The sequence below is a fragment of the Grammomys surdaster genome, unplaced genomic scaffold (assembly GCF_004785775.1).
Source record: "Grammomys surdaster isolate TR1022 unplaced genomic scaffold, NIH_TR_1.0 126546, whole genome shotgun sequence".
In the NCBI taxonomy this organism is placed as follows: Eukaryota; Metazoa; Chordata; class Mammalia; order Rodentia; family Muridae; genus Grammomys; species Grammomys surdaster.
In genome coordinates, this window is record NW_021621338.1 from 8,005,421 (window position 1) to 8,029,494 (window position 24,074).

At 42.5% G+C, this 24,074-nt stretch overlaps 2 protein-coding genes across 4 annotated transcripts in view; both read left to right on the forward strand.

Moving 5' to 3' along the window:
* The first annotated feature begins 2,323 nt into the window (after positions 1 to 2,323).
* The window catches only part of Acsl3 (acyl-CoA synthetase long chain family member 3), a 50,365-nt gene continuing 28,614 nt past the window's right edge, over positions 2,324 to 24,074 (forward strand). For 2 of the 3 annotated variants that reach the window (XM_028760592.1, XM_028760594.1), the window contains exon 1: positions 2,324 to 2,428. The gene's annotated coding sequence lies outside the window, so the exon portion shown is untranslated. Of the gene's footprint in view, positions 2,429 to 7,915; positions 8,034 to 24,074 lie in introns of those variants that run through there. The other variant, XM_028760593.1, reaches the window with a different exon arrangement.
* Positions 7,879 to 15,784, forward strand: LOC114614968 (U3 small nucleolar RNA-associated protein 14 homolog B). Its single transcript, XM_028760591.1, has 2 exons — positions 7,879 to 8,033; positions 9,085 to 15,784. The coding sequence occupies exon 2, from the start codon at positions 9,222 to 9,224 to the stop codon at positions 11,505 to 11,507; it is 2,286 nt and encodes a 761-aa protein (XP_028616424.1). The 5' UTR covers positions 7,879 to 8,033; positions 9,085 to 9,221; the 3' UTR covers positions 11,508 to 15,784.

Sequence of the window (24,074 nt, forward strand, 5' to 3'; positions counted from 1 at the left end):
GTAGACCAGGCTAGCCTCGAACTCAGAAATCCTTCTGCCTCTGCCTCCCAAGTGCTGGGACTAAAGGTGTGCACCACCACCGCCCGGCCAGAGTCAGTTTTCTTCTTTCACAATGTGAGTTCAGGAATTGAACTCAGGTTACCAAGCTTTGCACTAAGCCCATTTAACCCTCTGAGTCACCTTGCCATATATATATATATATATATATATATATATATATATATATATATTCTATCTATCTATCTATCTATCTATCTATCTATCTATCTATCTATCTATCTAGATGATTTCAAAAAAAGACCTTCTGGCTGTCCTGAACCTTACTAAGTAGGCCTCATTCCTAGAGATCTATCTGCCTTTGCCTTCCAAGTACTAAGATTAAAGTTGTGTGTCATCACACCCTGCTGTTTTTAAAACAACAACAACAATAATAAATAAACCTAGGTGAGGCAAGAAGATTGTCTGGAGTCCAAGGTTAGCCTGTGGGCATAGCATAAGGGCCTGATACCAGGCATAAACAAATCCCAAAGCGGTGTATCACGTCTGTAATCCTAGAATCACTTGCATTCTAGGCCACTCTGGTCTACACAGTAAAATCCAGGCCTGTCTGAGCTACATGAGGAGGTCTTGACTCCCACTCTCCCACAAAGAACTAAACAACCATACAAAGAAGCCCAGTGAATAGAAACACAACAACTTCTGTTTAACTAGTATTAAACAGCAAACAATATTCCAATTCAGCATTTGAATTTCAAGAGCATTTTTTGTTAAATATAAATACATGCCCACACAATATTGTTTAGCCTATAAAGAGATAAGGAAGAAAGATGTCCCTGGAATTCTACAGTGTTTTATGTCTGTTAACTGGGGAAGAAGGTTCAGTATTAGTTTTCCTGTCTTGAAGTTGTTTGGTTTTTCTCGAGGTCTGCAGTTCTGAATTACCACTTCTAAGGTATATATCCCTCTGTAGACTGGAAATTCTGCATTCCATTTATTGGCAGTGTTTCCTTGGGAAGATTAAGAGCCACAGAAATGTGGCATTCCTAGGAAGAACAGGGTGCCTGAGTCAAACACTGTCTGCTCTTTCAGGCAGTTAGACTGGCCAGTGGCCCAAGGTGAGTGAGTGAGCTGGCTTTGTAGGGTGCATCATGGCTCCACCTAGCTCAAGTTCTGGCGGCTTCCCGAGTGTTTTTATACTGTCTTGGGAAGTGAGCCTCTCTCTGCCTTAGCTTGAGGCTAGCTCACCTTTCACCTACTTAAAGAAAAGTTCACAGGCCAACTAAGTAATAGGTTGGGTTAAGAAAAAAAACAACTCTGCTAGGAACAATCTCTTTCTAATATTACACTGCAGTGGATGATTTAGTCATTTGTGTTTTGCTGGGTGTATGTTTTGTTTGAATGGGGTTGGGGGAGGCAGTTGTAAAATAAATGCCTACATCCTGGTGTAGTGTCCAAAAGGATATATACAATGGCAAACTAAACACACACACACAGACACACACACAGACACACACACTTCTCGTTCATAAGGAATAAGGATTATTTTTGAGTAAAGTTTCATCCTTTGGAAACATGAAACGTGGTGTATACTATGATTTAGGAGTAAACGGGATACAGGCTACATTAAACGAAGCCCATGCAAGAGAAATAATACAGGGCATGCTTTGAGCTTTTGAGCCTTTTCCCTCCACAAACATTTCCAAACGTCATTTTTTTTTCCTTGCAAGATTTTCTAGAAATTCGTGTTCAAACTAGGAGTTCAGTCTAGGGAAGAATGAAGAAAAAAAAAAAACCAAACAAGCAGGCTCTTTCTTGCTTTATATTGAGATTTATGCATCGCGGCAGTGAAGGCGGGTTTTGCAGTTCTCGGCGGGAGCACCCTGGACGCCTCTGGTCCTCCCGCGCAACGCCCCCAGCCCAGCTCCCCTCTGCAGCTGTGGTAGCCGCCGGTCTGTCCAGCCGCTCCCCTCCCCAAGGGCTCCATTCCCCGCCCTGCGCCGGCCCCAGCCGGGTCCAGCCGACGGCGGCTCCGCAGAATGACCCATAGTAACCTCGTCCCGCCCCTGCCGCCAGCGCCGCGCTCCCCAGGCCGGCATTTGATAGGCTGAACCCCGCACGCGCCACCGCCCGCGGGCCAATGGGCGGCGGTCTCTTTGCATATGCAACGAGTGCCAGCCCGGGGTGCGCGTCCTGGACTGCGGCTCAACAGACGCTGCTCAGCCGGCGCCTGCGGAACGTCTCTGCGGTTGTGGCTGCGGCCGCGGGCTCGGACGAGGAGGCGGCAGCAGAGCGGGAGGCTGAGCCGGCGGCGGGCGGTCGTCCCGGTCTCGCAGGGCAGCCCCGGCAGCTGCGTCAGGGTACTGAGGAGGTGGCGCTGAGTGGGAGTCGCTCCGGGGAGCAGCCAGGCCTGCGTGGGTCGGAGCCCGTGGTGAGTGTGCGCAGCGCCCGTTGTGAGGCGATGAGGGTCGCGGGATGGCGGCCAGGCCTTCCTCCCCCCCCACCTACTCAGCGTGCATGCGGCTCGCCGGTGCCTGAGGGGACGCCTGGGCCGCGGGGTGCTGGGCCGTGGCGGGGGTCGGGGAAGGGGAGTTGGTGGAAGGTGAGTGGTGAGTAGGGCGTCCACGCGGGTTCGGGGAAACCGCCGGCGTGGAGCTGTGGGCGCGGGAGGAAGGATGCACCGCGGCCTTCGCCGCGGGCGCGGGCACGTGGGTGGGGTCGTCCGGCTCCACACAGCCGCGCGGCGTCCGTGGGAGGAACCAGCACCCAGCGGGCCCCGAAAACTGCGGGCATGGGGCAGACTGCGGGTGCGGGGCGCTGGGACTGGCGCGGGGGAACCTCTTTTCCTTCTCTAAGTGCGTTTTAGTCTCATGTGAGGCACACACAGGCAGCCCTGGGGTGTGATTGAGTGAAGGGATGTCACAGATGAAGATCCAACTGTATGGTCCTTCTGGTTCTAGAACAGATATTCCGATCCCTTGTACATAGAGCCCCTCAAATTAGAAAGGGCAGGACAATTTTTTTTTTTTTATTTGAAATCCTGTAGAAATTAGAGAGAGGGCAGGCTTGATGATAGTAACTGCCTAGAATGACAGAGCTGGCTTTTATTGAGCTTTTGTTAAAGGCCACATACCAAGAACTTTGTGCATGGCTATGTTTACATTGTTAGTCCACCGGGACGAGTGCATATTCTCAATTTTACAGCGAGAGAACCTGCACTGTGAACACATTAACTTAGCCCAGATCTGAGTTAGTAGGAGAAGCTGGAGCCCCAGGAGGGCCTGTCTGAATCCAGAACACTTACATCTGATGGCTTTAGTAGCATGCATCTCTCTGTTTGCTGTTCCACCGTGGCTTTGGGTTTCTAGGTTCTTTTGGGTCTTAGGGACTCTGCAGAGCTGTAGGTGGGTGGTGTTTTAGCTGTTTGGTTTAGACTGTTTTGTATGCCTACGGTGGTCTGAAAGTTGTTGAAGGGTGCTGCTGAGTTGGCCCTATAAGCGCATGAAAAGCTTATTGCAGAAAGGGAAGTGTTAGGACTTCAGAGTGCACTTTCTGGTGACTCCCTGTGCATGCCTCACATGTAGAGTTGAAGACTGAAACTTAGGCTCTGATTCTTCTGTCAGAAAGTGCGTTGACCGCAGTGTGGCCACAGGAGAGGGTCACCTGGTGTCTTTGGAGTCCAGTTACTGGATTTGTAGGACATTTGGGCCGAGAGTGACAGGTACCTTGTGAGTCCCAAGATGTCCTCCTTGAAGAAGGCAAAGAAAGAAGGACACACTGAAGGACGTTGTGAGAGGGAGGGGGGGGGACACCACTAGCGCCTTCCTGATTCAGTTAATTAATTGTTCACTGAGAGCCTTCTCATTGAGTCATGTCAGGCATATTAGCAGGTGCTGGGAAACATAGGTTGATGTGTGCCTGTGCCCTTGGGCTGGAATTAGACAACATACTGTTGATCTTGTAGATAAATGGGTGATTGCAAGCTATGTTATATGCAATAAAGGTGAGGTATTGAATGATTGAAGATTATAATAAGTGTTACGACTTACATGGAAATCCAGGGAGCTGCTTTTTAAAAATGGATTATGTGAGATTTTTTCCCCCTAGATGTCAAATTTGTCTTCTGAGGCTGTAGTTAAATGTACATAGAACAAGAGCTTCAGAACTTTTTGAGCAACTATAATTTAATTTTTTTTTTTAAATTTCAATGTTTCCCACCAAATTGTTATTTCAGCTCAAGTTGCAAAGTATCTGAATGAGATAGGGAATATTCCCAAGCAGTCATTCTGCCTGCCTTTAGGGTACTTAAAGTTTAAATATTCCTGTAGAACTTGGATTTTTGCCTGATAAATAGTTCAGAAGCAAGAATCTTTTATATGTACCGTGGATTTGAAGGTATGATTTAGAAATTCCCACCTCACAAAACTCACCCCACCCCCAGCTTGACCCTCAGTGATAAGCTTTTCTGATTTTCAGTAGGTATCATTATTTTTTTAAGTATTCATTGTAGTTTATATTTTACTCAGTAACTTAACATAAAAAATTAAGCTCTAAGCCGAGTTTGGTGGCTCACCTTTTATCCCGGCACTTAGAAGCCAGAGGCAAATAGGTGGGTCTTTGAGTTCGAGGCCAGACTGTTTCACATAGTTCCAGGACAGTCAGAACCACATAATGAGACCCTGTCTCAAAAACCAAAAACTAAATAAACAACGTTCAGTTCTTAGGAAGCAAGAAAAACCATGCATGAATTGGGAAACTGTTAACTATATAACTATTTATTCAAACACTTATGAAGGCAATATAGCTAATTGTAATACTTTTATTGGATATTAGCTGTATGCAAATATTGTCCTTTTGTGCATACTATATACAATAAGTGCAAAGATGTGCTTAAGAGAGTCCCTGCTTTGAAAATTTCATATTAACACTGGTTTTTCTCGTAGCACTATCCTATGCTAGATTAGCTGAGCCTTTATTTAAAGAGATTAATATGATGAACAGAAATTCAAGAAAGTGGAGATGTTAAACGTACAGCTGTCATGGCATGTCGATGAGTATGAGCTGAGAAGAGAAGGTACTGTTTCAGACCCAGGCAACCGGAGGGCTGGCATGTACTGTTCTCTGAGCTGAGGCTCATTGTGAAGGAACTAGGTATTGAATGTGGGAGAAAAAGTTTCTAGGTTTAGAAGTGGGAGTGGCCTTCTTTTTAGGGTACTGGTTTAGTGTTCAGAAGTAGAGAATGCCATTTTGGGGCCTTTTTTTGTACAGATGACAGAATCTAAAACTGTGCATGTCAGGCTGCCTGTGGAGGAATAAGAGCAAAGGAGGTAGGAAGAGTGGCATATTAGTTACCTCAGTGTTATTGTGACAAAAATTCTTGATCAATGAAGGCAAGAAAAGATTTCTTTTGGCTCATAGTTTCCAAGATGTCATTCCGTTTTAGTGGGGGAAGGCTTGTTGAAAGAGCACTTCAGCTAGGCAGTGGTGGCGCATGCCTTTAATCCCAGCACTTGGGAGGCAGAGGCAGGTGGATTTCTGAGTTCGAGGGCAGCCTGGTCTACAGAGTGAGTTCCAGGACAGCCAGGACTACACAGAGAAACCCTGTCTTGAAAAACCGAAAGGAAGAAAGAGAGAGAGAGAGAGAGAGAGAGAGAGAGAGAGAGAGAGAAAGAATGCATTTCATTTCAAGGTGGCCAGGGAGTACGGAAAGGGAAATATAGGCAGGTTTTTAGGGTAAGATCAAACCCTAAGAATATCCCACTAGTGATTTACTTCCTCCAGAGACTCAACCTCCCAATAATGCTGTTCTGTGTATCTCAAGGGGTTAGCGCATGGATTAGGCTAGCACTCTGTGTTCTAATTGTCTCTGGAAATGCCTTCACAGACCCTTGCTTTACTAATGTCCTAGGCATTTATTAATCCAGGTAAGTTAACAATCTGGATTAACCATTTCAGGACACTGTGGAGATAGTCGGAAGTAGTCACTGCAGGGGAGGCAGTCAGTTCTGTGGAGTGGTCCTGTGAGAACTCTTTGATCCTTGCTGGTGTATGGTAGAATAGGTCAAGCCCAGAGGTGAGGAAATGGAGACATGTACATAGGAAGGACTTCCCAGAGGTTTTTTAAATTGTAGTTTTGAGGGAGGATCTTTCTATGTAGTCCTGGCTGATCTCCAGACTGGTCTTGCTTCCCTTCTCAGAGATCTTCCTGCCTCTGCATCTGGAGTGCTGGGATTAAAAGGATACACCACCATGCCCATTGTTAACAAGGTTTTGTTTATTTTTCAAGGTAGAGCTTCTCTGTGTAGCCCTGGTTGTTCTGTAACTTACTATGTAGACTATTCTGGCTTTGAACTCTGAGATCCACCTGCATCAGCCTCCCAAACACTATGGGATTAAAGGCTTATACTACCACTCAACTGCCCAGCTCCCCCTCTCCTAACAGAGGTTTGATCTTATATTTTTAATGTTGAAGGAGGCTTTGTAGAGAGGGTGTTGGAATACAGATGAGCAAGGGTTACTTACTTGATTAAGTTTCTGGGGCACGGGAAGGGTTGGTGATTTTGCCTTTATAATCAGTATAAAAATTCTGGTAGATACTTTTCCTTGAAGGCTCTTTTTTTTTTCTTTTCTTTTAATTAACATAGCTTCACTTTCTTTTTTTCTAGTTTTCAAAATCTTTAGTATTTTACGTTTGTGTATATCTTAATTATTTCACAAACACTGTAGGGAAAATTCACAAACACTCTTTCCCTTGAGTGATTTCTTCTTTGTGAGTACTAGTAGTCATTTCGCCAATTCTGTGCATTAGGACTTGCTTCTTGCAAGAATTTCCCTGTAAAGTGTAGCACCCCTATCCTGCCTATTGTGATTTGATGGTAGAAACATGAGTCTGGAACTAGGAGTGTTTGGGTTTGAATCTTTTTACCTGGATGACTCCTTTGGCAGCCTATTTGACTTTTCTGGGCCTCAGTTTCTTTACTGAATGGTGGTAATACTAGAACCAATTGTTCACTGTAGTGAGATTTTAAATAATGTCTGCAGTATTGTCAATAAACATGAGTCAAGAGCCAATTTATTTGTTTTTAGAGAATGTAGAAGGTTTTTCATATTTTACTGCCCTCCACTGTTTGGTTTTTCAAGACAGGGTCTCTGTATAGTGCTGACTATTTTAGAAAGTGCTCTGTAGACCATGCTGGCCTCAAACTCAATAGAGGTCTGCCTGTCTCTGCCTCCTGAGTGCTGGGATTAAAGGTGTACATCACCATTGCCTGGCTTTACCTTCTCTAATGAAGTAGTATCATCAGGTTTCTGTATACAGTCCCACCTTAAAGAAGTATCTTATGTATTAGGAACCTTTTTAGTAGAGTTTGAGATATTGTATGTAAATAGAAAACTGTAAATTGGGAAAATTAACTAGAATTTTTTTATTATTTAAAAAATTATGTGTGTGTTCGCTCGCTCGCTCGCTCGCTCGCTCACGCATGCCGTGTGTGCATTGGAGCCCTTGAGAGTCCTTCTGATTTCATGTCACAATATACAGGTGAAGGTCAGGACAGCATTGGAGTTAGTTCTTTTTTGACTTTATGTGGGTTCTGGGGATTGAACTCAGTTCACAGGCTTCAGTGGCAAGCCTTTACTCATTGACCCATCTTACTGACCACATCCCTTGGTTTTATTCTGTTTTAGTTAATATTAGTTAACTTGGACTTGGGCTTTAGATTTCTTGGGAAAATTGAATTTCTACATTAGCACATTGCAAGCAGGCTAACATTGTGGTGTTCTTATTCAGATAACAGGCATCTGCTTTTATTACTACTTAGACAAGGCTTATGTCATATGACATGAATTCAAGGTGCATTTTTTTTTTTTTTTTTGAAACAGGGTCTTACTGTTAACTCCAAGCTGACCTTGAACTTGCTGTGAGGCTCAGGTTGGCCTTGAACTTGAGATCCATCTGCCTTAGTCTTAGCCTCCTGAGTGGCATATCACCAACTTTGGGTTGCTGAGTGGATTGCCATCCGTGTATATAAAACTTGGTATGTAAATTGGGAGTCAGTCACTTATTTCTCAGACTTTGTTTTCTTTCTAAAAGTTTTTCTTATGGTGGGGTGGTGGCAGGCTTTTTTATTTTTATCTATCTCTATTTTTTTCTTTTTAATGTAACCCCATGCTTTTTTGTTGTTTGTTTTTATTTTTAATGTAACCCCATGCTGTCCTTGATTTTAAAATCCCCTCAGTCTCCTAGGTGCTGGGGATTCCAGGCATGCAACACTGAGCCTGTTAGCTTTTTATTTCAGTTTTTGTAACATGACAATTTAAATTCTTACCTCACAAGAGTTATGTGGGCCAAAGAAGCAAGCAGGTAGTTTAGGAGGACACAGCTGTGTGCTTCTTTCTTTGCCTCTCTGCCTTTCTTCTCTGTTTTAATTGGCTTTTCCTATTTTTTTCTCATCCTTTTTTCTTATTCTTCTATCTTTGTTTTTGTATTAAACAGGAACAAGCATTCTGAATTTGATAGGTTAACAAATTTACATGAAGGTTCAGCTATTGAGGACTAAGGGGATTAGAGTGTATCCTTTGGGGAGGCATAGAACAGAGGCTTGAGGCAGATCCAGTCAAGAACCTGCATGATTTCATTCAGTGACTCATCAACTCAGAAAGTAATTGTCGGATAGATTAAAATTTCCTACGGTATAGCAGGTAGAGAAGATGGGGGTGGTCTTTTCACTTGTCACATACAGGAAGTGTGTTGAGAAGCTTGTCTTGAGTTGCTTGCCATGATGCTACTAGGACTTGTGGTATGGCATTGTCCACAACCATTGGATTTCCTGTTGCACTTAAATTTCTGTCTGATCTCTAAGTTTTTATCATGATTCTTTCTTTTCACCTCCCTTTCCTTTGCTTTGGCTTGAGGTTTTGTTACCTGTGTCATAATTTTCAGGTGACAGACAGACACGCAGACACAGAGACTGAGAATTCTATAGCCTAGGCTGGCCTTGTATATCACCATCCTGGCTGGCTTGTACATTTTATGTGTTGACTACATGGAAATTACTGGGGTATTTATCTGGGTCTTTTCTTCTTTAGACATCTCAATAAATAAGATTCTCAGAAAACATCTATGTCAGAGACAGTGGGCAGTAAATAGATGAAGCCAAAGATGAGTGAGACCAGACACTTCTTCAAGAGCTTACAGGCCCTGTGAGAGGAAGCAGGCTCCTACCATGAACATGGCCAGGAATGTGGCAGATCTTCTGGCTTCGAGCCAGCAGGAAGAACTAGTGGATTTGCCAGACAACTACCCATTGAGTACAAGTGAAGATGAGGGGGACAGTGATGGAGAACGGAAATGTCAAAAGCTCCTGGAAGCAGTCAATTCCCTTGGTAGAAAGAATAAATGGAAGTTGGCAGAGCGATCTGAGGCTAGTCTAAGAGTGTCAGAGTTCAATGTTACTTCTGAAGGGTCAGGTGAAAAGCTGGTCCTTTCCGATTTGCTTGGGTCTGCTACAGCATTACCTTCGTTGGCTGCTGTGAAAAAACAACTGCATAGAGTCAAGTCAAAGACTCTGACCACACCCCTTAGCAAAGAAGAGGCTGACCGGACCCTCAGAGAAGCAGCATTCAGCAAAACCTCACAAATGCTCTCCAAGTGGGATCCTGTTGTTCTGAAGAACCGGCAAGCAGAGCAGTTGGTTTTTCCCATGGAGAAGGAGCCGCCAGCTGTTGCTCCCATTGAACATGTATTCACTGGCTGGAAAGCAAGAACCCCCCTGGAACAAGAAGTTTTTAACCTCCTTCATAAGAACAAGCAGCCAGTAACAGACCCTTTATTGACTCCCTTGGAGAAAGCCTCCATCAAAGCCATGAGCCTGGAAGAAGCCAAAATACACCGAGCAGAGCTTCAGAGGACGCGAGCTCTGCAGTCCTATTATGAGGCTAGAGCTCGAAGAGAGAAGAGAATCAAGAGTAAAAAGTACCACAGAGTTCTAAGGAAAGGGAAGGCCAAGAAAGCCTTAAAAGAGTTCGAGCAGCTGTGGAAGGACTGCCCAAGTGCTGCATTACAAGAACTGGAAAAAATGGAAAAAATCAGAATGACAGAACGGATGAGCCTTAAGCACCAGGGCAGTGGGAAATGGGCAAAGTCAAAGGCAATTATGGCCAAATATGACCAGGAGGCTCGAAAAGCTATGCAAGAACAATTGGCTAAGAACAGAGAACTGACACAGAAACTCCAGGTAGTTTCAGAGAGTGAGGAAGAGGATGGATGCACAGAAGAGGGAATAGTCCCTGTCTCTGATGGAATGGATGACCTACAGGTGAATGCAGATGCTGTAAATCCCTGGATGCTTAGCAGTTGCAACAGCAATGCAGAAAGAGGTGAGATCAAGACAGACCCTGAACAGATGCCTGAATTTGTGGCCCATGTGTCTTCTGAGAGTGAGGGAGATGAAAGACCAGCGGCAGAAGAACTTGTGTTGAAAAAAAGATCCTTTCAAGAAAGAGTTGATTCCAATAATGCTAAGCCAATGGGTGGCCAAGAAAGAGAAGATTCTAATAGCCAGGAGGTATTATCTGAATCGAGAATATTGCTTCAGAAACTCAACAAGGAAAATCATCAACTTGAGAATCAAAAAGTGAGTTCACTGGAAACTGTTCTTCATATCCAGGAAGAAGACCTTGCCTCAGAGAAGTTCTTGGTGCTTCAAAGGCTAGAGAGAGCACATGCTCTGGAACAACAAGGAGAGTTGGGCAAAGAGGGACATCCAAAAAAGGGGATTTCTAGACCTGTGTTGAAAGGGGTGTGGAGGGAAGTGAACCCACCCACCAAACCTGATGCCTCTGGAGAGAAGAAAAAGAAGGAACAAATGATTGATCTGCAGAACCTCCTAACTACTCCATCTCCTTCTGTGAAGTCTTTGGCAGTGCCCACAGTACAGGAGTTGGAAGATGAAGTGGAAACAGGCCACAAGCAGCTAATAAAGGAAGCTTTTGCTGGGGATGATGTCATAAGAGAGTTCTTAAAAGAGAAAAGGGAAGCTATAGAGGCAAATAAGCCAAAGGACTTGGACCTGTCATTGCCTGGATGGGGTGAGTGGGTTGGTATGGGCCTGAAGCCCAGTGCCAAGAAAAGACGTCGTTTTCTTATTAAAGCTCCTGAAAGTTCTCCAAGAAAAGACAAGAATTTGCCAAATGTGATTATCAGTGAGAAGCGCAACATCCATGCAGCTGCTCATCAGGTGCGGGTGGTTCCACACCCATTCACCCACCACCAGCAATTTGAAAGGACTATCCAGAACCCTATTGGGTACACATGGAACACCCAGAGGGCCTTCCAAAAGCTGACAGTTCCCAAGGTTGGCACCAAACTAGGCCATATCATTAAGCCCATAAAAGCAGAAAATGTAGGGTACCGCTCTTCCTCAAGGTCTGACCTTTCAGTCCTACAGAGCAATCGGAAGTGCCTCTCCAGAAAGCAGCAAAAACAGCTGAAGAAAAGCTCTGCAGATTGAGCTGCCATTGGAGTAGCATCTTTGTTCCTGGGACTAGGAACCGCTAGTGTTTGTCTTGGTTGCATCATTGTACATCAGGAGCATTTCCTAAATGGACAGAACACGGTATACTTAAGTCACATTGTAGAAATAAGGCATTTTTACCTAGCAAAGAGCTTACATTCATTCCATTTTGAGATATATGATAAATTTAGAAACGATTCATTCATGGGGAAAATATAGAGTGCCTATATAGGTCCCGGCTTAGGGAGGAATGAGTGGACAGTGGAGTTCAGACTGGGATTGGGCAGAGGAAGCATGGGCAGCAAAAAATGCCAACTAGTTTAGATATTAAGTTAATAGATACTGATATAGTGACTCATATATGTAATTCAGCATTCTGGGAGGCTGAGGATCATTTAGTTGGGCCACAGAATGAGATCTTGGCTCAAAAAAACAAAACAAGTCCAAAAGTATTCTAGGAAGAAAGGCGGAAAGAACAAATTTAGAGACTTGGAGAAGACAGTGAAGATAAAGGCGCATAGAATTTAAGAATAAAGTGTTGCACAGCGCTACTAAGGTTATAGTCCGCTATGCTCGGATAGCTTTCCTAGTGCAAAATGGAGGAATCCCTTTTCTTAGTGTGTTTCTTCTTTTCCTCCTGATATGGGGAACCTGACCCCCCAATCTTCTACCTGAGGAATGTCATGTAATCCTTGGAGGAAATTACAGATTCAATTTCCTGGAATGTCTTTCCATGCAAATGAGGTGTCCTCTGAACCTTAAACCTCAGCTAATGAAACTTCACCTTAAGAAGAACCCCTTTCTACTCTCCAGGATTAATACATATAGCCCTTGATTCACCCTGAATGAGGTATGTGCACACAAGCTGTTTCCTTGACTACTGTCTAAGAGAGCTGTTTTCTAAAAGTTATAACACTGAAATCTTCAGGCCCCCTTCCTCCAGCATTCACTGTCAGACCTGGATCCTGCTGACCCACCAGTTCTGGACTTCACTTCATCCTTTCCTGCCTGGTGTGTAAAGGAAGAATGAGACCGCAGAACTCGGCTTCAGTCCATCCTTCCCTGCCTGACATTCTATGGAATTCTGCTCCGCTCTGTCCTTCCTTCCCCTCTTGGTGTCCAGCAACCCCTGGACATCCCAAGGGAAGAAGCTGAAAAAAACGGAAGCACGAAGTGTGACAGAGAATCAGGAGTATTGAAAAATCAGTTATGGAGAGCCTTAAATGCTTTGCAGAGAAATGGATTATTCTTTTCAACTCTTTTCTCTTAGGCAATGTAGAGGAATTAAGACTTGGATAGGGGATTGTTGTGGCATTTATGTTAAAGAAGTGGGTGCCAAGCTGGCAGCATGCATGCAGGATGTATTAATGGAGGTAAGAGTTAAAAATGTCAGCTATAGAAGTTAGGGTAAGCATGGGCAGGAGGGCTGGATGACAGGAAGTAGAATAATCACCTGGCAACAGTTCTGGAGAATAAGGGAGGAAAGGGATTTTATTGGATACCTTGAAGTTTGAGCAAGGTTTTGAACCTGGAAGGATTTTGTTTCCCATTTTTACTTATTCTTAGAAAGATGGAAGGATAGTGGAAGGGAAATGCTTATATGGAAGTGGGATGAAGAATTCAGGGTTTAGAAAATTCTTGTATATTTTTAAAATGTAAAGCTATGCATGATCAGACATTCCTGTAATCCCAGCACTTGGGAGCAGGCAGAAGCAGAAGGATAGCTGAAAGTTAGAGGCCAGGAAAGGTCAACATAATTCCGGTTCTAAGTAAGAGTCAGTTAGAGGGGGGACTTGGAGATAGGTGAGAGCTAGATTGTGGAGCGAGGGAGTGGTAAGGTTGACTCCTTGAGTATGGGGTTAGAAACTCTTCATGTCTTATAATAATTGGTACTCAAGATTTTTATCAAGAATGTGGCTGCCAGAGAATCCATCTGCTAGTCTTTGGGACCAGATTACCCATGGAGTGAGGGGTCATGTCTAGAGTACAGGTCAGAGAGAGCAGATCAATAGATGAAGGACTTTGAAGTACCCAGAGACCAAAGTTGTTATCTAAGTTACTAATTTTTTTTCCTCTTTCCCTATTGTGCCTTCAGCCTTGGCCTCAGGAAGTCTAGGCAAGTGCTCTGCTACCGAGCTACGTCCTCAGCTTTGTTTTGTTTTGTTTTGTTTTGTTTTTTAGACAGGCTTCTTGCTGGGCGTCTTAGACTAGCCTTGACCTGTATAGGCCAGGCTGGCAGGCTGGATTGGCTTTGAGCTTTCTATTCTGTCTACCCAGTAATCCCCTGTGATTAGTAATAATTTTTTTTTTTATGGCACTGGGATTGAAGTCACAGACCTTATGTATGCTATTCATGAGCTCTGTCAACAAGCTATATCTTCAGCTGCCTCCCCACATTTAGATCTGTGCTCCTACCAGGGAATTTTCTTTTGTCTTTTTTTTTGTTTGTTTTAAAGACAATGTCTTTTTAAGTTGCTCAGGCCAGGCTTGAACTCACTATTTAGTTCAGATAGTCCTTGAACTTAGAATCTTATAGCCTAAGCTTCCCGAGTAGCCAGGTGTACAGACATGTATCACTGCTCAACAACTCATTATTTAACATTTGTAATTCACCTGTGTGTGTGTTCTTCAATGTTTTGTCTGCACATGTCCACCCACTCACCCACCCATATGATGTATGTTTCAGCAGGTTCTGTGATGATGGCCACTAGGGATTGAGTAATGAGTAAAAGACACTTTGTTCTTCATGTATAGAGAAGATGGGCAGTAAGCAGTTTTATAAGCAATTATTTAATTATAAGCACAGTAGGTACTACTAAGGCAAAACACAGAATGTGGTGAAAGTGGAAAACTTTAAGCGGTATTGGGCAAATCCAGTAGGAGAGGGATAGTAGCAGAGAGGTAGGGGAACTCGGAGGATGCTAGGCCAGAGACTTAGCAGTTGGGATGAGGTGGAGACCTGACATTGGGGATGGCACACAATGCTCAGAAGGTGAGTATTCTGTGGAGACTTTATACTGGACCTAAAGTTTAAGACATCAGATCAGAGAAAGGTAAAAGGTAAAACTCCTCTCATAAAGGCTATGAACTGGGGTGGGAAAATTAGGGAACTTGGAGATTGTGCTGTGCCAACTGACCAGCAGTGTCTCAAGTCAGTTTGTTGTTTTGGTCTCAATCACTACAAAATGGTTAGTTTTATTACTACAAGACATGGAAAGAGTTAACATTTGTCTTCTTGTTTGCATTATATGATTAGGGATGTTAAATTTACCAAAGTTATTTTTGAACAAAATACCTATAAAAACTTCAAACTCACAGTCTCAAAGTCTGCCACCATGCCTGGTTTAAGTTGTATGTTTGTTGTTTTGAGCAAGGTTCCACTGTGTAGCCCTGGCTTGCCTAAACTTGCTATGTAGACTAGACTATATTTGAACTTGTAGCTATTCTTCTGCTTCAGCACCCTCCCAAAACCCCTGGCCCCCTTTCCTCCTTCCTTTCCTCTGTCTCCCCTTCCCCTTCCTTTCTCTTCCCTACCCTCCCTTTCTCCCTTCTTCCCTTCCTTTTTTTTTTTTTTTTTTTTTTAACGACAAGGTCTCTGTGGAACTCTGGGTGTCCTGGAACTTGTTATATAGACCTGGCTGGCCTGGAGGTCACAGATTCACTTAAATGCTGGGATCATTATGAGCCATGTTTCAAGTCATATGTTTAGAACAGGTATATTTCAAATTAGTGTTTGGATTCTCCAGGTTCTGTTTAGTTTGCTTTTAAAAAAAGCCATACACTGGCTCAATGGTTTGTGATTTTTAATATATAAAGTTTGTTCCTGTCTGAATGTATGGAAATAATTTGTTCACATTTCCTTAAGAGTTTCCTTGATTATAACAGTATATGTTCTGTATGAAAAGTAGAAAATATGTAAGAACATAAGTTGGAAAATTAAAAATTAGTACTAATTTTGTAACCAAAATATGGCCACTGCTGATATTTTTTGTTTGCTCACAAGTGAAACTATATTGTGTATATTCAATATTCAACCTATTTTTTCTTGTTAATATGTCACAAGCAATTATAATGTTAACAGATGTTTGAAATATTTGTAGTGGCTATATAGTAATCTGATGAATATACATGTCACAGTGTATTTGATATTTCCCAGTTACTGTATATTTGCCTATTTTCTTTTGAATGCCTGTTAAAATGACTTATTAAAGATTCCTAGAACTGAAGGATAAAGGCTATGTGCTCTTAATAAAAACTGTAAACTTGCTTTCTAAGTGGTGCTTCGTTCTTGTGCCCTCATCACGAGGGTGGACTCAGGGCTAGAAGACACATTCATTTTAGTCTTTTTTTTGAGACAGAGTCTCTCTATTATATAACACTGGCTGCCTGGAACTCGTTATGGAGGTCTAGAACTCACAGAGATCCATCTGTTAGCCTTAATATTTTGTGTATATAAAAAACCAAAATGACCCTCCAAAGAACTTAGCCTCTTGAGTGTTTTGGTTAAACTAGAGAAATTCTGATTTAAACAATCACCCTACTTATCCATTACCTATATTCCACTGAAAGATTTGAAGAACAGGGCTAGTTATATGACGGCATAACTCCTCAATGTTTACTATTTGTCCAGTAAGTTGATAGAAAATCTAACCAGATTTTATATACCCTTGGGTTTTTAGGGGCAGGATTTACTCTTTTGGAAATAAATTCATAAAGCAACAAAAACAAAGGAAAACTACAGTTATCTAATACATGCTATGTAATGTTTTCTGTGTTGCTTGGGCTAAGTATTTCAGAGATGAGTCATGAATGTGCCCACCTACTTGAAGTATAGGTGGAAACCAGCAAAACCTGTAGAGGTATATTTAAAGCATTGAGTTCTTAGAGAAAACCCCCCCAAGCAGTTGCTAGAAGACTTCATAAAGAGGTGATATCAGAGTTGGAGTTTGGACAATTGGAACTGTATAAAAGCACTGGGATTAATGGGTGTGTGTGTGTGTGGGTAGAGAAAAATAGTGGGATTTGCAAGTCCTCAGAGTAGCTATGACTGTTACATTATCCATTGTGTGGGATATCTGTCAGCAGCCCTACCCCCAGTACTGGACACCACAAGGGCTAGGGTGTGCATTCTGTCACCGAGCAGCATGCCCAGTCCTCAACAGATGCTTTAACGTTAGCTAATAATTATTTCATGGATTTAAAATATTTTTCAGCCTAATGGCATGACTACATACAGAAGATAATATTTAAGAGAGAAGGCAGTAAGCAACAAAAAACTTCTCCATTCTCTAAAAACAAATAAATTGGCTCACATTTATTGACAACAGTTCTGATATACCTAAAATCTCACAGCAGTGAACAATAGGTTCTGTTATCACCACCATACAGTAAAAAAATAGAGGCCCAGAAAAGTTTAACTACTGAAGAACAGTCATCCAGTAAGAGGATTCCAACCCAAGCACCCCTAGTTCCAGACTCATATTTCTGTTCATCAAACTACACACAGTAGGCAGGATAGAGGTGCTACACTTTATAGGAAAATTTTTACAGGAAGCAAGCACTAATGCATAGAATTGGCAAAATGACTACTAGTACTTACACAGGAGAAACCACTCAAGGGGAAGGGTGTCTTTGTGAAATTTCCCTACAGTCTTGTGAAATAATTAAGATCTACACAAATGTAAAATACTAAAGAATTTGAAGACTAGAAACAAAGCTATGTTAATTAAAATAAAGATTGGTATAAAAGAGCCTTCAAGGAAAAGTATCTACCAGAATTTTTATACTGATTATAAAGGCAAAAGCACCAACCCTTCCCATGCTCCAGCAGCTCACTCAAATAAGTGTAACTATTTCTCATCCATAATCTAACACCCTCTCTTCTAAGCCTCCCTTAAAAGTTTGAGTTCAAAACCTCTGTTAATGGTGGCTGGGTGGTGTTGGTGTACACCATTAATCTCAGGCTGAGGCAGGATGGATCTCAAGGTTCAAGGCCGGCCTGGGCTTCACAGAGAAACCCTGTCTCAAACCAAATATTTATTTATTTATTTATTTATTTATTTATTTATTTTTGAGACAGAGTTTCTCTGTACAGCCCTGGCTGTCCTGGAACTCACTCTGTAGACCAGGCTGGCTTTGAACTCAGAAATCTGCTTGCCTCTGCCTCCCAAGTGCTGGGATTAAAGGTGTGTGCCACCACTGCTCCAAACCAAATGTTCTCATTAATTTCAAATTGAAAGTAAATGAGTAGAGAAGATAGTTCTTTGAAGGAGAGAGAGCGAATAAAAGGATGACCTGGTGCTTTAAAGTGGTGGTGATGTTAAATCATAAGGTTTACCAGAATGCTTGCCAGTAGAAGTGAGTGGAAGAAATTGTGAGGAAAGCGTTGGGTAGGAATCCACTGAAGGATGTGGTAGAAGAGGGACTATTACAGATAGAGGGACATGGAGGTACCATGGCAATGGAGATCATGTATAGGGGAGTTGGGAATTTGAGCAGAGAACATTTAGGCTGCAGTGATTAACTAGAGTCAGGTTAGGAAAGGCCTGGAAGGCACATGGGAGGTTTATTGGGAAGAAGCTATGTAGAGGCTGTGGCTGAATGGGGCAGAAGGGAAAGAGCAGGGGGAGGAGGCACTGGGCTTTTATATGAGGATATAGTGCATTGATGGGGAGGATAGGAGACTCATGGCAAAGGTGAAAATTGCCCTAGTTGGCACCTATCCTGCTGTTGCTAGGTCCTTGAGGGCAAGCCCATGGAAATGCCTGATTGCTAACAGAAAACGTAGGTATTCATGAAGTCAGAGAAGGGTGGAATAGAACCAGAATTGGACTACATTAAATGATTCTGTACTATTAAATCAATTTGTGTGCTTAGAAGGTAATACAGAAACATTAAAGCCTTTTATTTGTGTATGTGCACATATTGGTGCATGCTACTGCACTCTTGAGGAAATTAGGACAACTTCTGGGTGTTGGTTCTTTATTCCACCTTACAAGTCCCCAAGATGGAATCTGGGTTGATAGGTACTTGGTAGCAAGTACTTTTAGCCATCTCTGGTCTATGTGTTTTTTTTTTTTTTTTTTTTTTTAATGCCTACAAGGAAGTGCTGAGTGACCTAAACGGGCACCAGTGTGTGTGTCCAGCTCATCGAGAGTTTCCTTTTTCTGAAGAGCAGGTTTTTGGTTTGGATTTTTTTTTTTTTTAATTTGGAGTTTGAAAGGTTGAGCAGGCTGGGCGGTCGTGGCACACGCCTTTAATCCCAGCACTTGGGAGGCAGAGGCAGGCGGATTTCGGAGTTCAAAGCCAGCCTGGTCTACAGAGTGAGTTCCAGGACAGCCAGGGCTTATACAGAGAAACCCTGTCTCAACCCCCCCCCCCCCCAAAAAAAAAGGTTGAGCAGGTGCTAGCCCAAATGGGCAGATCTGTCTTCTATTAGGTGCTCCTTATGTAAATCTGAACTTTCCTATTGAGGTTAAAAATCAAAACATTTGCATATCCTAAGTATTTTTTAGCTGAGAAATCTCTGTATTGTTTTAATTATGAGTACTAACTACACAGATTCTTATTTGCCCTTTAAAAATGATCTTAGTTTTAAAATAACTTCATGGGGCAGCTTCCGTTCTTCCTCTTTCTTTCCCCACTTCCCACCCCAGTTCTGCATATATCTGCAGATTTTCATGATCTGCATTGAAGTTTCTTTGTTAAAGAATGGTTAGTAATATTTTTTTGTAAGTCCTTTTAACACAATTATTTTTTTAATTTTATTTACTTACTTTTGCTTTTATTCAGACTGTATTTCCATGTTGCTGGCTTTGTTACCATAAAAGTAAACATAAGACTAGAAATTCCACTCGTTCCTGTTGACTTGATCTCTGACCTGGATTCTTACTGTTTGAGGCAGGAGGATGTTGTAGAGTGTCTTCTAAAACGAAGCAGGAAGTTTTAGTTATCAAAAAACCCAAAACAAACCAGGATGAATAAATCTTAGCATGTAAGGTGAATTAAGATCGGCTTTCACTGTGTAACCCAGCTTAGTCTCCCTTGCTTTTAGACGTCTGCGCACAGCTTAGAACTGACAACACCAGACCAAACGGTTCCAAGGCGGGTGTGTGTGGGGTGGTTATTCAGGGCAAAGGTAGGGGGAGAGAAATAGAAGAAGATGGCTGAGGGAGAGGGAGAGGGATAGGGGTAGGAGGAGGGAGAGGGGGAGGGGGAGGGGGAGAGAGCGAGAGAGCGCGAGAGCGAGGAGAGAGAGAGAGAGAGGCGGGAAGTAGAGGCTGGCCATGACCACGTGGAGAGAGGGGGAAGGGAAGAGGGGAGGGGCAAGTGGACCAAGAGAAGCTAGAGGCAAGAGAGCAAGAGAGAGAGGAGGAGGCAAGCAGCCCCTTTTATAGTGGGGAGGAGCATACGTGGCTGTTGCCAGATAACTTTGGAGTGGAGTTTAGACAGAATACTAACACTTGCCATAGCCTGGTGAATGGTTGCCACCATGCCTGGTTCCTGTAGTGTTTTTTATTTTTAATTTTTCTCTTTTTCTTTTTTTGCCATTCTCAAATACAGTCTCATACATGCAAGTAAGCACTCAGTCACTGAGCTACTGTCAACCTAGTATGAAGTGTATGTAATTTTAATGTAAACATATGGAATCATTCTTATCTATATGGACAGTAATATGTGGAGTATTTATTTTTTTGTGTAATCACTGTTAGTATTTCCCTGTCATTTTCTTACCTTATTATATAACTTTACATTGCTAGGCTATTGTAGAACTTGTAGTCAACATTCACTCAAACTATACTTGACATGAGCACTGATGTCTTAGACTGTTAAAGATGTTTAGCTTGTATATTATTTTACAGGCATGGGAGAAAAAAAAAACTGTATGCTGGAGACCTGGGTGAGGCAGTGACTGCTGGGGTGACAAGAGGTCTGGGAGGTAGAGCAGAGTAGTATAGATACAGAGAGAATTAAGTGGGAGATGGATGTGGGTGAGTTTGACATCTGAGGCTGAGGCTGCAGTGCAGAACCACAGACCTGGTCATTTCAGTTTTATGACAATTGTAATTCACATAGCCACTCAGCTGCTGCTGCTGCTGCTTTCCTATTGACTCCTCAGTACAGGGATTTGTGTGTGTGTGTGTGTTATAACAGAGGATGACCTTGAACCTCTAAGTCTAGTTTGTAAATATATACATCCTTGTCTCAAAAACCCTCACAGAAAAACAAAAACCTCCAAAACTTTGAGCTGCTACAGCTTTTGCCTACAATGAACAGGCATTTAAAATCACCTCAAAACCAGTGATTAGAAACTATATTTCCTTTATATACTCACAGATGGAATATCCTCAAACAGTTGTCTGGACATGCCTACCTTACTTTTTCACATTGTATTTTGCCAACATTTTGTTTGAAATGTTTATATTTTGTCTCTGGTCTTTGGATCCCCCTCCCTTCCTCCTTCTTTCCCCTCCCTCTGCTGGTCCTTCCTTCTTTTGGAATTCCCCCCTCCTTCCCTCCCTCCCTCCCTCCCTCCTTCCCTCCCATTCCCCCCACACCCACACCCACACCCCCAAGACAGGGTCTCTGAGTAGCCTTGGTTTTCCTGGAACTCACTCTGTAGTCTAGGCTGGCCTTGAACTCAGAGAGCTGGCCTTGACCTCTCTGAGTGCTGGTATTAAAGGTGAGGTGTGTGCTACCACCTCCCAGCTCTTTTTTATTTTCTAGGGAAGAAAATTAAAGTTCAAAAGTTATTTTTCTGCTTTAAACAGCCTTCATCAAAAAGTTAGGCAGTTCACTTTAATGGATATGGGTTCATGGGATACTGAATGTATCACTTGCCTGGGCTTACCTAGAATTATTAAGGCACAAGCAGTTAGATTTTCATGTAATCTAGAAGCTAATATTCTAATAATATGTATGTATTTGGCTCTCACTTTCGGAAAATGATTAGCCTACATACAAAGGAGTATACAAAGTATACATAGTTCTAGTCATTATTGTCTTAATACACGTGACATTCAGTTACTGACTTGTTGACACATAACAATCACATCAGTTGCTGTTGGTAGGTTGGAGTACCTGGCTCCAGTCACTCTGCTTTTACACGTGAATTAATACAGAGATGGTTACATATGTCCATGCTGTTCTTCCCCATTCCCTGCCCCCTTTATTCAGACAAATTCTCATAAAATTATACCCTTGGATGGAAAACTTCAGACTAGTTTTGCATATAATATGAAGTGTGGATTGTAGCTTGAAAAGGTAAATTAGAAGAATAGGAATAGATTTTCTTGGGGTGAGCAAGTTGAAACAAGGTGATTCAGAACTCAGTATGTGAGTATAAGTATTTTTGTTGTTTGTTGATGTGTGTCTCTGTGTGTGTGTGTGTTTATGTTTATGTATGTCAGCAGTGGAGGACAACAGAGTAACCCATGGCACTTTGGAGGGTTCTGCTATGTCTTCTGGGCTCTAAGGAAGCAGCAACTGCTGCTGCTGCTGCTGCTGCTGCTGCTGCTGCTTGTTGTTGTTGTTTCTCAAGACAGGGTTTCTCTATATAGTCCTGGCTGTCCTGGAACTCACTCACTCTGTAGACTAGGCCGGCCTCAAACTCAGAAATCCTCCTGCCTCTGCCTCCCAAGTGCTGGGATTAAAGGCGTGCGCCACCACTGCCCGGCTCAACACGTTTTCATAGTGATGTGTTTTAAAATCTACTGATATTTAAACGTTCAGCATGAAGCACTAGACATATGAAAGATTACTAGGATGTGACTATATATTGTAACTAGGCATGGTCACTTGCATTCTACAGAAACTGGTGAAAGCTGAGGCAGAATTGCCTTGAGTTAGGGTGATTGTCTCACCGAAGCTCATGGAGAGAGCTCAAAGCAGAATAATACTAATTTTCATCCAAGACTAGTTAAGTCTCTTTTTTATTTACTTACAAATTATATTTTTGTAAAACTGAGCCCGATTGGTTGCTGAGAGTGGACTGCTGTGGGGCACCTTTGAGTATTAAGGCTCTGGTCTACCTGTGCTTTGCTGGCATCTGGGGCTTGCCTTGGTTGCACAGAATATGTTGCTGCTGCCTCAGGAACTATTGCTGGCTCTTATTTGAGTGAATGACTCCTTTTCTAGTGATTACTATTATTTCTTGTCATAAGGGACTTCATGGATAGAGACATAACTTCACTCTCTTATATGAACCTAAAAGAATGCCAAGCAAACTGATAGTGATGCAAAGCCTAGCTGTAATCAGCTTGTGGGATATGTTCAGCAGACTTGAAATATGCTAATGACTTAATCCTCCTAATGAGGTCATAGTACAAGAAGTCTCCAATTTCTGTAAATGACAAATAGGAACATAGTTTGGGTGGCATTTAGTAAATTGTTGAGAGTCAAACCTGGAATTTGGCTTTATGGCTTAAATGCTTAAGAGTGAGGTGGAGCTAGGGTGTGGTGGTGCACGCCTTTAATCCCAGTACTTGGGAGGCAGAGGCAGGCAGATCTCTGTGAGTTTGTGGCCAGCCTGGTCTACAGGGCAAGTTCCAGGATAGCCAAAGCTACAACAGAGAAACCTTGTCTTGAAAAATCCAGAAGAGTGAAGTTGAATGGACTTGAGTGTTTTCTAATTAACAAGTGTGAGAGGTGGTTAAGTGAAGGTAAGAGTATTGGTTAGTTTTATAGGCAAAAGTCAAGACCTGTTAGCAGATGTATTGCATTTTGCAGTTAACATAGGGATTGTCCCATGTTTTTCTTGTTTGTTCCTAGCAGGAGTTTTGTGGGGGCATCTGTCGTCTGTTTAGTCTTGCAGTTGAACTTGAAGCTTTAGGATTTTAGTCAGTTAACATATTCCATGATGAGTAAATGGGAGGGAGCCAGCATTAAACCATTGTTCTAAAAGGAACAAGTCTTGTGGCTGGAGAGAGAGCTCAGCGGCTGCACTTCCAGAGATTCTGCTTCAGTTCCCAGCACCCACACCGTGTCTGTAACTCCTGTTCCAGGGGATATGACTCTCTCACACCAATGCATTATACAGTTACATTAAAAAAAAAAAAAGGAACAAGTCTTTTGAAGTTTTGTTTTAAATTTTTGTCAAAGTAATATTGTCAGTAATAGTACTCAGTATGTCATGGGACATATCTAAATAAAACAAGCCCTTATATGGTTTAACTGTGCATGAAAGTGAACAGTTTTTATAATGCCTTTGTGCTTTCCCAGAGCTCTATTTATACCTACTGCATTTCACATTTATCCTCGCTTTAATTTTGTGCATTATGTAAGTGGTGACAGATGGGTGAAATCAGGTATAAAAAGTTATTTCTTGATAATCAAACTTAATTAGTGCTAGAGGTTAGGCTACTATTATTTTGCCAACTCTAGGAAATGATTAATTGTAGAGTAACCAACCTTCTCATCACTGCTTGCCTGAGATTTTTCCTCGTTTTCGGCAGTGAAGGTTCTACATCCTGGGAAATGCTATCATGACCAGCAAATCAGGGTGGTTGTCATCCTAATTAATTTTAGCACTTTGTGCTAGATTGGGGATGGGAGTACGGTTACCCT

Coding starts and splice junctions, on each gene's coding strand:
- LOC114614968 (XM_028760591.1), top strand. CDS start 9,222: ATGAACATGGCCAGGAATGTGGCAGATCTTCTGGCTTCGAGCCAGCAG.